Here is a 16,466-nt window from a genome sequence, read left to right as displayed (position 1 = left end):
TCTATCGTTTCTATCGTTTCTAACCTAATTTTATCAATTACTAAAGAAAATATTGCATTAAATAGGCTATGACAAATGAATGATAATGTCTTGTCGCTATGCAATGCATACTCTACCCTTTATATAAGTGATAATCAAGAATAAAAATGAACTTTTTCGCAAAGAAACTCCATCTTGTGGTTTTGTGACAGTTCAGTTAAATGTCACTTCAAAATAAAGTTGCAAAAAAAAGTATGCAATGATATTTTTGTTAAACTTTTCAGAGAATAACTGGAAACGTACTTTATTGTGGGTGGTATATCGTGATATATATCGTTATTGTGATATAAAATAATCCATATCGTGATATATGATTTTTCCATATCGCCCAGCACTACAGTCTTTTTTTTTTTCTTTTTCTTTTTTTCCCCTGAGGCCGGGGGACCTTATATCCCTGTGTCTAATTTTTTACAGTAAATAAGCTGAAGCACTGTGACCCCTTTAAGTGTTTTACAAATGAAACCAGTGTATTAAATGTGTTACTTTGTTTAGGTCTTTTAAGTACTTTGTGTATTATAATCAATTATTAGAAGACAGCATTTTTCAAAGTAACAAAAAAATGTAAAACGAGTTTGTGTTTGTTTATGAAACTATTTTGTTAACACGCACCGAACAAAAATATGAAGCAAAGAAGCATATAGGCTATAGTTGGCTCAGTCGCTTGATGAAAACTAGCAATCTTTGAAATGGGTGTGTTTAACACCGAAGATGCCGACCGTTTAACTAATGACTAATAACAATATGGGTTAACAATTTAGAAACACGTATAGGCTGATCCTAAAAAGTTACGTGCAAAAAAGATTTGTAAAATCCCAAAGTAGTGTCCAGCACGTCTTAAGTAACATGAAGCCAAAGTTAGTGCGAGGTAAAACCAAGGTACCGCTCTTTTACATTCGATTGCCGTTTTTAGATTTTTTATACATTCGAATTGTTAGAATAGTGATATTCGATCCGACAGCCCTAGTTATTTACTTAAAAGAATGTTGTAAAGAGCTCCACATTTACCTTGGCCCTTTTCTGTTGTGGACCATCTATCTGTGATTCACTCTTTTGCATTGCGTTCGATGCAAGTTCCATCTGAGCTTGCAACATTTTGAGTGCCAGTGATTTTACATCTGCATCGAAATAGCGGTCTTTGTATCTCGGGTCTACAACAGTGGCAACACAGTACATGGATTCTGTGTAAATATCAATGAAACGATTGTTTACAGCATCCAAGAGAGCACTTTTACTGGTTTTGACTCCGAAGTCAGTACGAGCGCTTTTAATCCGCAGTTGTTTTAAAGCATTAACTGAAGGAATAAAGTTAGAAGCCAAGGCTTCAGAATGGCAAATTTCTTTTGTCAGTTGTTGAAATGGAGCAAGGAGTGTGATTATGTTCTCAATCAAGCCCCACTAAATAGGCGTTAGAGTTGCAGGTAACTCAAAATCTGAGGCATAAGCCCCAAAGGCTCTTTTCTGCTCCAGCAAGTTTTGCAGCATATAGAATGTGTTGTTCCACCTAGTCGAAACGTCTTGTTGAAGCATTTTTGGCTGCATACCAAGTTCAGTTTGTATAGTTTTGAGACGCGAGTTGGTTAATTGTGAATGCTTAAAGTGACTATTTTTCTGCCGATCGCTATTGTATCCAAAATCCTGCGCTGGGATAGTACGCCGTCGTTCACGACAAGCTGTAAAGTATGAGCCATACATGGCAAACTTGGGATCCCGCATTCCTCCATAGCCTTTGCAACGTTGCGTGCAATGTCTCGTAATACTACATGAACATTATCTTTGGGTATTTTCCATGTTTCACACATTCTTTTAAACGCCATGTGTGATCCAGAGCATTCTTGGGCGTTCAAGATTGCTTTCTGCAATTCAAACTTGCGGTTGATCCACTTAGTTAAACTAAGCATATTAATAGCACTCGTATCAGATGTCCATATATCAGTGGTAAAGTTTATGGCTGTGACATCTTTAGCAAGGAGTTTGTGCACGTGACTTTCCACAATCTTATGTAACTCTGGAAGCGCTATGTCAGAAAAATAACGGCGACTGGGTATCTGGTAAAGGGGCTCAAGATGCTCAAGCAGCCTTCGAAATCCCATATCTTCTACAACAGAAAATAGCTGATCGTCCAGAGCAATAAATTCCATTAACTCTGCAGTAATTGTTTGAGCTTTAGGGTTATCTTTATCACATTTCTTTGATTTCTCAAGTAACTGATCAACGCGTTGAGCTACTGTAGTTTTTGATTTTGTGCGCGGTGGCGCAGGATTCTCCTCTTTTGCTCTGAGGAATTCTGTATATTTGTCAGGATGGCGTGTCTTCAAGTGTGTAATTAAGTTGGTGGTATTGAAATTTCGCACTTTGGTCCCTCAACACAAAACATTAGTCGAACAAGTGTTGCAAATGGCATATTTTATGTTGCTCTCACTCACTTTAAAAATCTTTCACACTGCAGGCATTTTCGCACAGTAGCCCACAAACGTCTGGCACATTCGAAACCCAGGGAATGCGTCATCAATATCGGTTCGAATTATCGGTCCAATTTAGTCTTCAGTCTGATGTTGATAAAATTATTTTAACCCATTATCTGTCGATACAGATATAAATCCGATATTATCGTGCATCCCTAATATATATATATAGATATATGTATGTGTATAATATAGCTATAGCAAAATACCCGCGCTTGTACTGTATGTACTGCCTTAAAAGTTTTAAGAAGAAAATTTAAACCTTTTTAAACTGAGGGAAAATATTCCAATAATTATTTGTTAAGGATCTCTTTGTATACCACATTGTGAGTTCGGCCCTCCGGTTGTAATATGACCAAGCTGTGCGCTGAGCTTACTCTTAAGCATGCAACGTACAGTTGGCCATGTGAACAGTAATCTTGTTTCAAATTTCACAGCTTGGATTGCTGCTGTCATATTCGGTTTGAGTTTCATGGTTTGTTTCAATTACGAGTAGTAATAGTAATACAACGGTATTTGTAGGACTTGTGTTGAAGTGACATTTGGCATCTGTCAAGCGTAGTAAGTATACAACCAGTTTCATCGATAACTTCACATCCAGCTTTTGAGCGTTTAAACATTCATAAACATCAAAGTGTCCACTACTGAAATCGTCACCTGTGAATCGAAGATGTTTAAGAGGCATTGGCGGTTGTCGAAAGGTGTAAAATATTTGGCCATTTCGGTACACTTGAAAGCGACAACCGAACAATTCAGCGGCAGCCATCGACTCACATGCAGATGCATAGGTGAAGGGCTTAAGCATTTCACTCTTATAATGCTCCTGTGTAGTATAATTATCTCCTGTACCGTCATCAGTCCACACCTTGAACCTGTCCCAGTCATTCAATACATAAGACACAATGTTTCTCCAGATATCAAGAGTGAGCCTGATATGGCCGTGCAATATGTAACAAAGAGAATGGAAAAGAAAGGTGCCATCTCCGGGCATGGAAACCACTTGGTAAGTGACAGTTCTTTTATCGATGGTGATCACCTCGATAGACATGTTAATGCGGGTACGGTTGGAATGATAAAGGAAATGGGTACCTGAACAATGTAAAGTAAGTCTAAAATACCTACACAATAACTATAATTGTAATAAATGAACAATAAAACAGCGGAGAAGCCGTGGATTAAATAAAAAGGCCGTAGTTATCAGCAGGGAGACGTGAATCCCGTGGCGAAGCAAGGAAGGAGTGATGGAGTGACGGACGGCCTTATATAGGCAGGCAGCCAACAACGTGGGAGGCGTTGGGATGGGGGACCCAATGCCGCCTCACACGGTGACTGAGCTGCAGGCTATGGGCGATATATATGCGTAAGTAGGATTCAGTTAGCGTTGGGAACCCGTGTACCAAATTTCTTGAAGATGGACCCATAAGTAACAAAGACTGTTGAAAAGTTCAATATGGCTGCCGGCAGTGGCATCATACCACCGAAATAAGTACCAAATTTCAGCCTTCTACCTACACGGGAAGTTGGAGAATTAGTGATGAGTCAGTGAGGGCTTTGCCTTTTATTAGTATAGATTTATATGAACCTTTACTTCAATAGGCCTAATATACAGTACACATTATGTTTGTACTGCGTGTGCACCTTGCTGTGTAATTATTTCAATGAACTTGTGGTATTGTCCCTTTTCATACCCCACTACGCAGTGGCTGAATTTGATCATGCATTCACACGTATAATAATATTACTACTACTATTATTATTAGTTATTAATTCCTTACTTTTTATAGCGCCTTTCTTACTACTCAAAGCAATTTGTAAAAAATAAATAAAATAACAGAAAGGAAGCCCCCAGGACACAAACCAGTGATCATTTAACTGCGAGTCAGCAATCTTACTCTTACAACCACCACTTCCTGTTAGAAACACGCATTATAATTTTGAGCACTACTTTTTTATTTTATACAGTCATAAATAAATTATTTCAAAAAAGGTTTTTTAAAAAGCCAATTTGAAGCAAAGAGGGTAAGTAATAACTATTTTCTTTTGTAAGTCAATCAAAAATGCTTAAGCCTAAAAAAAGATTGCTCTTCAAAATAAGAGTCTCTTTTACCTTGTTGACGTGAATCATCTTTAAATTAAATGCTGCCAATAAGGAATAATAGAAATCACCGTGCTGCTTTCTAACTTTGACGAACTAAAGTTTTATTGGGTGAAAAAAATGATCGTCCATGACAGATACACTTAATCAGTAGTGTTTGTTGTTGTGTACGCGCGCGCGTGTGGTTTTCTCAGTTTTACAATAAAAACAGACATCAGTTATTTGTGAAGCAGGAATATTCTGATCATTCTGGTCCCTGATCACTGATAAACATTCAGAAGAAACAGCGCTATTCCAGTGTTTTCCTCCATAACATCCTTTCAGCAAACAGGACTAAGTTCCTTGCTGAAGCAGATCGCCCTTCAATGAAATGCTGCCAATACGGAATAACAGAAATTACCGGGCGGCTTTCGGTCAATGATAAACCAGCGTCTGTTGAGGTGAAAAAATGGGAGGTACTGCGGATGCTATCAATGCTTTCAGGTAACTCTTAGCTTTTGAGAAGAATCTGTTTTATGGGGTGAAAAAATAATCGCTCTTGACAGATGCGTTTAATCAGTAGTACGTGCAACCCACGATTTTGTGAGTGTGTGTGTGTGAGCATGTATGTGCTTGTGTGTGGTTTTGTTAGTTTTACTATAAAAACAGTTAAACATTAGTTATTTGTGAAGCGGGAATATTCTGGTTCTTTTGATCCCTGATCAACATTTAAAGAAACGGAGCGACTCCAGTGTTTTTTCCTCCATAACATCCTTTCAGCAAACAGGACTAAGTTCCTTGCTGAAGCAGATCGCCCTTTAATGAAATGCTGCCAATTCGGAATAACAGATATCACCGGGCGGCTTTCCACCAATGATAATCCAGCATCTCATGAGGTGAAAAAATGGGACGTACTCTGGTTGCGATTAATGCTTTCTCGTAACTCTGGTTTTGAGAGAAAATCTGTCATGGGTGGGACAAGAGGGAGCGAGTGAGGTGGGTACAGTGAGCCGGGACGGAGCGAGGCGAAGAGGCAGGTATCTTTGCGCGTGTTTTAAATAATGAAAGGAAAAAAAGTGTTTTGAAATCGAGGACCCCCAACCAAGAGAGCTTATGAAACAAAACACGACAGACAGGCGTATGCTACTTGTTTAAAATGTGCACAATAATTACAACAGTGTTGAAGCAATGATGAAGCGAAAGGGAGATGCTAAACATGGGTGGCCGCGTTGTGCCTGCCCATAAATCCCAACCAATATATATATCTGAACCAATATATATACAGTATATCAGAACGGATGTATCTGAACCGATGTATATATCTATACCAATCTATTTTAACCAATATATATATTTTAAACCAATGTATATCAACCAATATATATATCTCAACCAATGTATATATCTGAACGGATGTATCTCAACCAATATATATATATATATATATATATATGTGTAAATATATATATAAATATATATAAATATATATATAAATATATATATATATATATATAAATATATATATATATATATATAAATATATATATATATATATAAATATATATATATATATATATATATATAATGAACAGATCTATGCAATCCAATTTATATATATCTCAACCAATGTATCTAAACCAATGTATATATCTGACTGGATGTATTCAAACCGATGTATATATCTCAACCAATATATCCCAACCAATGTATATATTTGAAACGATGTATCCGAACCTATATATATATATCTGAACCAATGTATATATTTACGAACTAATCTTTTTTTTCCCTGAACGGAAATGTGTGTATATATATCTATCTCTCTCTCTCTCTCTCTCGATATATATCTATAGATATCTCCGTGTACAGTATATCTCGTCACTGTAAGTAGTTTGCACTGTTCAAACATACACGTTACCTACTGTATGTATTGGCTTCAAAAGCTTTGTTGTGAAAAACTGAGATTTGGAATGTTGTGTTATTTGTGCATCTTTATTTTGTAAAGATGTTATTTATTTTTACTCAAGTAGATTTTTCACCAAATACTTTTTTGCTTTTACTTGAGTAATATTATTTTGAAGTAATACTACTCTTGAGTACAATTTTTGGCTACTCTACACACCTCTGTACTTAATACACACACTTCAAAACTGAATCACTTAGCTTTGGTAACAGAAGAGAGCAAGACCAATGATGGTGATATATGTAGAAAGAAATTGATCATAAACTTTATCTGAACATCTTATGATCACCTTCCTTTAAGCCATGTATTTATATTGTCTGCTTCTGTCCTTTTACATAGCGCTGGGCACAATGAGTTTGAACAATAATCCATGTTAATGCAAATGTTATTACAAGTGCTTGTTTTAATCTGATTTAGTCATTTATAAGCAACTGTTACTTACTGTTAAACTGTTCTTTACTACAACAGGAATTCACATATTAAAGTAGTGCAGGAGCGGGGTAGCTTTGAAATATGTTGAGCAAGAACTCTGTTTCTGTATGTGAGTGACAATACAGTACTTGTGATGAGCTACCTAAATAAGCACATAGCTGTGTTAAAGTTATCCCTGCACTATTTGAGAGTGTATGGTATGGTAGAAAAATAGACAAATTATAAAATTAGGGTTTAAATCGTCATCTTCTAACCAATCCTTTTTATTTTTCATTGTACTATTTAGCTTTTTCCCTTCATTCAGCATAGATATTCAGTAATTCCAAAGCGTATCAAGAGGCTGGAGTACTTTTTTTTTTTTTATTAAACTACTTTTTATTTATTAAATAAATGGAATACTCCAAGCCTAACTTATTTAATGAGTTCTCACAGATAATGAAGTGGACCCTTAGATACTTTTTATTAATGCACTCTTTTGGATTATTACTCTTTTGCAGTTTAGAGTAAGTCTTGAAAATATGTGGTGTTGAACCTTCCTAGTTAGGATATGTAATTAGCTTCTTTTATGTTCAAGGCTTTTGTGTATTTGATCCTTTTAATATACAATTTCTTAATACTCAGATTTTGTTGATGCTTTCTGCTGCTTTATTTCAACACCATTCTTAAACAAAACAAAAAAAAAAAGTTCATATACAGACAATTCTTTAACCCCCTACAGTGTAGGTGATAGAAACCTTCCCCAGTTTAGAGCTTGGGGGGTACTGATTAGTACTGGGAGCTTTTAAACTTAATCTTGACAGCCTGAATTACCTGCAATGAGCAAGGATAGTTCTGGGTACATTTCAATTAGTAAGTCCTTAAATTTTCACTCAAAAACAAAAATATGGTAATCTATATTTGCAAAATAAAATGCACACCGCATGCATTTTGTCTCCTTATGTCTATGTAGTAAGTGTTAAAATACCCAGGCATCAGCAGTGCTGTACCATTGGTGTTAACCAGTTTCAAGGTAGGGAGTTCTCTGCTGAGGGACAACCTGAGTGCTAAATTATTTAATCTTTTTAAATGTGGTTTTGTGTACATATGTCTGTCTGTCTCTCTTTCTCTCATTTCATGATTCACCTTTGTAAGTGTGTGTTTGTGTGTATGTGTAAACAAAAAGTCTGCGCAATACCTTATTACTGCTGTTTTTTAAATAATATTTTATAAATATTATATATGGTTTAATCAAAGATTAAATGTTATCTTAGATAACAAATGTAAGCTTAGATACAATGACCTAAAGACCTTGACAGCAAGAAATTCAAAAGAAAAATGTGATGCTGATTAAAAATGAACAGAAATTACACGTAAGCTATATACTTATCCTAAATACCATTTGCAAGTTTGCTTTTCTTGTTTCACGAGTATCATACGGATACTAGGAGCCTGGAAAAAGATTGATTGATCTTTTATGAAGAGTGTCCAAACGTATACAGTATGTGTTGAAGCTTAAGCCTGCAGAAAGAGAGAGACACATAAAATCGTATAGAAAACAATGTTAACCCTATAGAAAACAATGTTCATGTTAGCAGATACATTCGTATATCTTCAGGACTACGGATGAAAGTAATTTCAAAGAAAATTGTGCACAATAAATAAAATCAGTTATTTTTTCAACATAAACAATTCTCTAGATCTTTTCTAACTAGAATTGACACCTTCTTGAAAATAGTACTTTAGAGACTTTCTCCATAAGTTAGAATTGATGACTCTGATTTAAAGCCAACTTCTTGACACAAGTTCTGTTTGTTTACTCTTAAGATCAGTTTATCACATTAGTTTTCACATTAACTTGTAATGTGCAAATTATTTCTATTTTAATGTCATATTATTTGACTGGGTTTTCTATTTTTTGTATGCTTTTTTTTATTCAGGAAAAATCCTTGGAAGCCGTTAAAGAAAAATTACATAAGTTAATGGCTCAGTGTCAATGCGGGGTTGAAACTGACCAGGACCATGAAAGTGATCATAAGTTGGGTGCTTGTAGCAGAAAGAGATTCGGTGAAAATCCACAAGACCTTGAAGGACAGCCACCCTTAAAGAAAGGTACCGCTAATGGGCTGACTGGTGAACAAAGCTTCCATTCATTTGTTGGTCTTAGACCAGGGCAAAGGAGAATGGAAGCGAAAAAGCGCAGAGTCCTTCAAGCGCGAAAAAAAAGATCTGAGACTAGACAACAGCATAATTTTTAAATGAGTTTTTTTTTCTGCTGGTCCTTTTCATATTATTGTCATTGTTTTGTATATTTTTTAACTTTTAATAAAATTGTTTGCTTTTACTGTTGCTTGCTGTTGTATGTTTGTTTTTCTAATGGAAACGAAAACACCATAAGGATGTTTGATTGCTTTAAGCATATTTGGATCTGATAAATGAACAGACAGCCTTTTTTGGTTTGGTTCATACCTTTACCTTATGCCACTGTGCAACATAGTAGCTCTCCCTCATCCCCGTAGCTGGGCTCAGAAGATGGGTGACTGGCCATTTTTTGATTGATTGATTGCTGTCAGGTTATTGAAATTTAACAATATCTACTATACATTTTTAAGATCAATAAAAACAAATTTAGGATTCATTTTAAGTTCAGTGCAAGTTTTACATCATATTAAATGTAAAATTGTTGCATACTCCATTAGTAGTATGATGTTAATGCATTAGTTTTGAATTGCTTTCAGTGGCTAATATATTTGAAGAGGTTATATATAGCATATTTTTCACTATGGTTGTTTTTCCTCTGTAATATATACATTAAGCAAATAGCATATTTCTTTAAAATAATAGAAACACAGTGTACCTACAGCACTATTTTTTTTAAAGAATTAAGTGGTAGGTAGCCAAAGTTTACTTTGTGTGAAAGATTCAAAGTTTAAAATATTTTACTTTTTTTTACTTTTCCAGTTTTGCCTGCCTTCATAATCTCCTTCACTTAACTTCTTTGTAACTGTATAAACAGAAAATAGAGTAGAAGGAGAAAATGCCTTTTAAAGCAGAAATTGCACAATTGCATATCCCCAGCCGTCCAGGAAATCTGCTTTCTAGTAATGTATGTTTCACTTGTCTCATCCGAACGACACAATCATCTTAGAGAAATCTTCTCACCTTTTCCACACACTACTTCTGAATCTGGTGTTCAAATTAATTTATAAAAAAAAAAAAAACAAAACCTGAAGCTATTATCAATGGTGTTCTTGACCATCCATGAAGCTGTTAGTTTTACTTTGTTGAAATGCGAGTTTCCCCATTTACTTCTAAAACGGTATAAAATATATATAATATTTGGCCTCAGGGCCAAGTGGCCCTCAGATTTGTGTACTTTATCATTGATTATTATAAAATCAATAATGCAGTCTAAATAAGATTATTATGCCATAGTATTCATCTTTAAAGTTAACGTTTTTTCAGAAAGTATGTAAGCTATATTAATTTATTTTTTTTAGTTAAGGTGGATAAAAAGTATACTTTCTAAGACTTTTTTGTTTTGTTTTTATATCTTAATTTTTCTGCTGTCCTTCCCAATCTGTCTTAACATATTAATGTTATAGCAAGAATTTTTAAATTCAGTTTCTACATTGTACATTTTGTCATAAGTTGTGATTCTGTTAATACTTGAACAACAGCTTTCTTTTTTTGTAGGGGCAGATAATGAAGAATGTATTTGCAGCTGTCCGAATATTCAGAAAAATAGAACTGAAGAATTAAAGAAAATGTGTTTTGAAAAAGACACAAAGATAGTAAACTTAAACAAACATTTGGAACAGTTACAACAAGAGTTTGGTTTATTTCAAGACAATGTCCAGAAAGAGAAGATGCTAAGTGAAGAGCTTAGTGAAAAATACAGTAAAACCAAAAAGGATCTTTTGTTTTCTGAGCAAACTATAAAGGAATTAAGCACTAAACTTGAGCACCAGGTTACTTGCTATGAATCTGCTTTACATGATTTACAAATACAGAAAGATACAAATAGGAATTTGGAAGATGAAATTGAAAATTTTCTAAAAAGTAGAGAAATGCTGAAGAAAACTAACTTGGAAACTTCATCACAGATTAACATCATGCAAGAAAAAATAAATAAACTCTCTCAAATTGAAGACTTTGCAAAGAAAACCACTGCAGATTTGAAAATTGCAACAGAGACTGTAAAAAAACTAGAGCAGGAATTATGTGAAAAATCTTGTAATCTGGATTCATTTAAAAGCCTACTTGCCACCACTAATATGGAGCTGGAACATGCAAGAAAAGTAAAAAATGATAGTCATTTTAATGACATAGTTGAAGCAATGCGCAAAGAATGTGAAGAGATGGTTACAGATGCTTCTGAAAAGGCTCAAAAAATAACAGGACTGACGGGAGAAGTGGCCGTCTTGAACCAAAAGATTGCCGAGCTTGAAATCCACTCCATTCAACTTAAAGAGCAACATGAGAAAGCTTTAAAAGATAAAATGGTTTCCATCCAGCACCTGCAAGAGTCACTGGAACAGAGTCATATTTCTGTGGAATCTGAACGACTGCAAGTGTCACAACTTAATAAAATAAATTTTGAGCTTAAGGACAAAATAGATGTGTTTGAGCAGAGAATAGAACATTTGCAAAATCTTTTAAAACTCCAGAGTGAGAAAGAAACAAGCATTGAAAGAAAACTTGCTGAACAGAATTGTTTAGTAGAAAATCTGAAGGAAAGTCTGAAGAAAGCAGAAGATCAACTACAAAATGAAGCTGCAAAGCATTCTGTTATAGAAAAAAAGTGGAAAGAAGATATTTTGGAATATCAGAAAAACCTTCAGCTTAGTTCAGAATTACTTGCATCAAAGGCTTCTGAGTTTCAGGCAAAAGAAAAAGATTTATTAAAGTGAGTACTACTGCCTAAACCTTATTGGTTGATAAAAGTTATATAGGTATAGGTATATTTTTGAAAGTTTGGTTGCTGTTGCTCATGTCATGGAAAGTAATTTTTTTTTTTTTTTTTCCTTCTCCAGAGAATGAATTCACTAATATTTTAATGAGCTTAAGAAAGCAAATTCAGTATAGCTAGAGAATGCCTTGCAAAAACCTCTTGAATATTAGAATATTAAATGTGCATGCTGTCACTTGTTTAGCATTAACCATTCAAACCCCAGTGTCACTGGTTGGCCCCTCTAGTAGTAAGTTAGAAAGGAAATGCATAGCAGCTGGTGAAATGTCGCATCATATGGTTCAATATTTACAAGAGCATTGTTTGTTCAGATAGTAAAATGATTTGAAAGCCTATAAAGCAAATAATTCAGTGTTTAAGAGTGCATTCATTGTACAATTAGATAATCCTTTAAAACTTGCAACTTTTTTATATTTCACTTAATTTAGATTAGAAAGTGAAGTTAATCAATATACTGCTCAAATCCAGAAGCTTACCATGGATCTTAACAGAAAAGAGGAGGATGTTTTGGAATTTAAGGAGAAGAATGCCGATTCAAGGAAGCAATTACAGGTTGTGCAGAATGAGGTTAGTGGCAAGTCTGTGTGTGGTGTATGCAGCCACAGACCGTATGCACCCCTGTGTAAGTAAACATTTTAAATTTGATTATTTTGCTGGACATTTTACCATTGTTTTAACCAACGATTTCTACTAAAAGTAGCAAAGAGTGAATCACATGTTCTTTGCTTAAATATGAGTTTTAAATTTAGATTGTAACTATTTCTGCTGTACTATGGGCATACAGTTTTCTTCGTATTGACTTAAAGACAAATATGCTGAGAAATGTAATATAGATTTTTTTTTTAATTGTGATCCCTTAGATTTCTTCAAAGCGTGAAGAAGTGAATGCCTTGAAACAAAAACTGTCTGAATCAGAGCGTGTGAGAAATCAGTTGATCAGTGATCTTGGCTCCAAAGAGAGAGCAATTATGCAGCTGAAATATGCAAGTATTGCTTTATGTTACACTATAAATCTGTAGGATACTTTTTAATTCTAAACAGCAAGCTATAAACTTTAACTGTGATTCCATACCAGGATCAAAAGTATACATTTACTTAACCTGGCTTCTTTACAGTGAAAAATGAAAATTGCTTTCTAGAAAAGGCATTATGATGCACTGCATAATGATTAATGGTGTAGGCTCAAGATATATATAAGACCTGTGTGGAGTACATGTTGTATTTCCTATAGATTTTCCTAACACACTCCTCCTTTGATTAACTGTTTACACTAACTCGATCCAGTTTGAATGTTGAATGAGTGTGGGCGTGCACTGGGGTTTGCCCTGCGGTGTCCATCCAGGGATGCATCCCATGTTGTGAGGTCATATCCCTGCAGTGCCTTACTAGACATTATTTTTACATTTTTTTTTTTCTTTTGTTAATTTTTAACTCTTTCTTTAGTGTTTCCATAATGTATTGCAACCTTTTCATTTTGTGTACGTTTTTTAAAATAAGTTGTAAATAAATTAAATTGCTGCGGTGGGCTGGCGCTCTGCCTAGGGTTTTTTTTTTTTTTCCTACCTTGTGCCCTGTGTTGGCTGGAATGGCTACAGCAGAACCCTGTGACCCCCCTGTAGTTAGGATATAGCGGGTTGGATAATGGATGGATGGACAAATAAATTAAATTGTGGGTGTTTTTTCTTCTTCTTTGGCCATATTGCCCAGCCGTAGTTCGACATATGTTAGATCCATTTTCTTTCACATTTTCCTGTTAGCTTTATATTTTTAGCATGGCCATCTATACCTTTACTGCTGCTTGTCCGGGTCTGGGATGCGGGGGCAGCAGTCTAAGCAAATACTGTATACGGAGACATCCCTTTTCCCTTCCACCTCTTCTCTGTATCCCCCTCTGGTGGGTTTAGGTGTTCCCAGGCCAGCCGAGAGGTATAATCTCTCCAACATGTGCTTGGTCTGCCTCGAAGTCTCCGCCTGGTTTGATATGTCCAAACCACCTCAACTGGCTCCTTTCAGTATGTTAGAGCAGAGGCTCAAATTTGTGCTGCTTCTGAATATATGCACTTCTCACTCTATCTAAGGCTAAAACCAGACACCATGTGAAAGAAACTAATTTCTGCAGCTTGTATCTATGGTCTAATTCTTTCAACTACTACCAAATATTTGTGACCATAGCTGAGGGTAGAATGATAGATCAACCAGTAAATTGAATGCTTCACCTTTAGGCTTGGTTCCCTCTTCACCGCAACTGATCAGTACAACATCTGCCTCAGTGCAGACACCATGCAGATCCACTTGTCAATCCACCGTTCCCTTTTCTCTCACTCATGAGCAAGAGCCTGAGATACTTAAACTCTTCCACTCAAGGCAACACCTCATCCCCAATCCAGAGAGAGCTGTCCATCCTTTCCCAGCTGAGAATCATGACCTTGTACTTGGAGGTGCTGATTCTGATCCTGGCTGCTTTACACTTGGCTACAAACTGCCCCAGTAGTGTCTAAGGCCACAGACCAATTTGAAGCCAGCAGGACCCCATCATCCACACAAAACAGGGATCTTGAGGCCACCGAACTGGACACACTCCACTCCTTGATTATGCTTAGATATTGTCCATAGAGCTTATGAACAGATCTAGGGACAAAGGGCATCTCTGGTTTAGTCCCACAACCACCAAGAACAAGTCTGACTTCCAGCAATGCAAAATAGCCTTTCATTCCAGTTGTACGAAAACTGAATAGCCTGTAATAGCTGGCCTGGCATTATATACTACCAAAGCATCCCCCACACGGCTCCACAGGGGATGTGTGTGTTTTGTCTTTTCCATATGCACAAAACACATGTGGACTGGTAGGTCATACTCGTGTGAACCCTCCAGAATCCTTGTAAAAATAAAATCACTGGTCCAGTATTCCACACCTGGGATGAAATTTTCTACTTTTCGTCTTGAATCCAACAGCCTGATCGTCTTTTCCAGAACCTTGTCATAAGCCTTCCCTGTGAGGCTGAGACGTGTGACTTTCCCCATGAAGCTGAAACACACCCTCCAGTCTTAAAAAAGGGGACTGCCACCCCAGCTTGCCAATCCAGATATACTGTCCCCAGCCTGTACAAAGTGTTGAAGAGACATGTTAGGCAAGACAGCCTAAAACATCTAGAGCCTTTAAACATTTTGGGTGAATATCGTCCTCTTTTTAGTATTAGTTGTTAAATTTGTATCTATTGCCTTTTGGCAAAAGAACACTATAAAAGCAGGCAGTGTGATGAAAAAGTGAAGTTTGTGTATTTCTTATGTATTTCTTGTTTTTCAAGCTGTGTACAGTGTATAAATTTGGAAGTTATATAGAAATTGTACATCTCTGCTGGTACTTCTTTTGTAGTAGTACAATATCTTAAGTAATTCAGTTTAATCAACTATCATTTTCCTTCTGATTGTTTAATGTATGTGTTTTTATTTATATCCAATAATTTAATTTTTTTTTTTTTTGGGGGGGTGGGTTTAACACTTCGATGCAATCCATAAAAAGTGTTAAAAATTAAGGATTCATTTAAGTAATTTCTTGGTATTTTAACCCCTTTTCACATTTTTATTTATTTTACTTTTTAATATTTTAGGATCATGTTGCCAATCAGAAGACTGAAGAAACTCTCCAGCAGTATCAGACACTGTGCACTGGTAAATACTTTTGAATTCCTTTTACTTTATTCAGATGTTTAAGCATTCTGTGCTCATTGCTGAGGGACCCGGTTTAACAGAAAAATGTACCATAAGTTACTTTTATCTATGGAAGCCCTCTTTCTATATATTAGCAAAATGTACAGTATATTTCTCTCCTTGCACAAGTCTTGTAAATGTGACTAAATTCTGTGGCATTCCTTAGAACTAAAAACTAAAGAGAGAACAATTCAAGAAATGAGACAAGTAATGACTGAACAGGAAGAAACGCAGTTAGAGCAAGACAAGGTCCTTGAAAGTAAAATGACTGAAATTGACTGCTTAACTGAAGGTACGTTTGTTTTTTACTTTAGCATTTCAATGTATTTTTGCTTTGTGTATTCTTTTTTGCGTATTGTTACAATACAATTTTTTAATGTTTTGCAGAGCTAATACACTGGAAGCAAAGCTGCAATTGCTTGGGTAAGGACTGTAATCAAAACTCTTTAAAATCTGAAGATATAACGTATAATGCTGCAGGAATGATACTTGCCAATGCTGAATTAGCACAGCTTAAAGAAAATTTGAAGGTAATATTTTTTTTTTCTATTTTTACTATGCATAAATGATATTTTAAAATTGCATTTTATTTTTTGAGGCTGCCTCAATCATCCTTTTAAAATCCACTACAGTCTGATTTAAGTAGCTATTAAATAGAATTTCTCTTGTGAGAATTAGATTGATAGATGAGATATAGATTAACAAATGAACAAATATTAACTGATTCCATCAATTTAGGAGTCCTAAATGAAATCCTAAAGGAGAATTTTTTAGAAGCAAATTGTTGTCCCCATCACTTATGAAAAAAATTATTCCATGTTTATTTATTACTTAGAAGA

At 35.4% G+C, this 16,466-nt stretch overlaps 1 protein-coding gene across 2 annotated transcripts in view; it reads left to right on the top strand.

Moving 5' to 3' along the window:
• Positions 1–16,466, top strand: part of LOC120540794 (kinesin-like protein KIF20B) — a 135,035-nt gene that overhangs the window by 78,471 nt on the left and 40,098 nt on the right. For both annotated transcript variants that reach the window (XM_039771869.1, XM_039771861.1), the window contains exons 19-25: positions 8,887–9,058; positions 10,643–11,855; positions 12,347–12,485; positions 12,779–12,901; positions 15,528–15,588; positions 15,794–15,919; positions 16,015–16,157. In XM_039771869.1, the coding sequence (XP_039627803.1) occupies positions 8,887–9,058; positions 10,643–11,855; positions 12,347–12,485; positions 12,779–12,901; positions 15,528–15,588; positions 15,794–15,919; positions 16,015–16,157 (1,977 nt within the window). The remainder of the gene's footprint in view (positions 1–8,886; positions 9,059–10,642; positions 11,856–12,346; positions 12,486–12,778; positions 12,902–15,527; positions 15,589–15,793; positions 15,920–16,014; positions 16,158–16,466) is intronic.

The sequence above is a fragment of the Polypterus senegalus genome, chromosome 1 (genome assembly GCF_016835505.1).
Source record: "Polypterus senegalus isolate Bchr_013 chromosome 1, ASM1683550v1, whole genome shotgun sequence".
Taxonomy (NCBI): domain Eukaryota; kingdom Metazoa; phylum Chordata; class Cladistia; order Polypteriformes; family Polypteridae; genus Polypterus; species Polypterus senegalus.
Note: the sequence above shows the minus strand (reverse complement) of the source record. Positions and strands in the feature narration are given on the sequence as shown.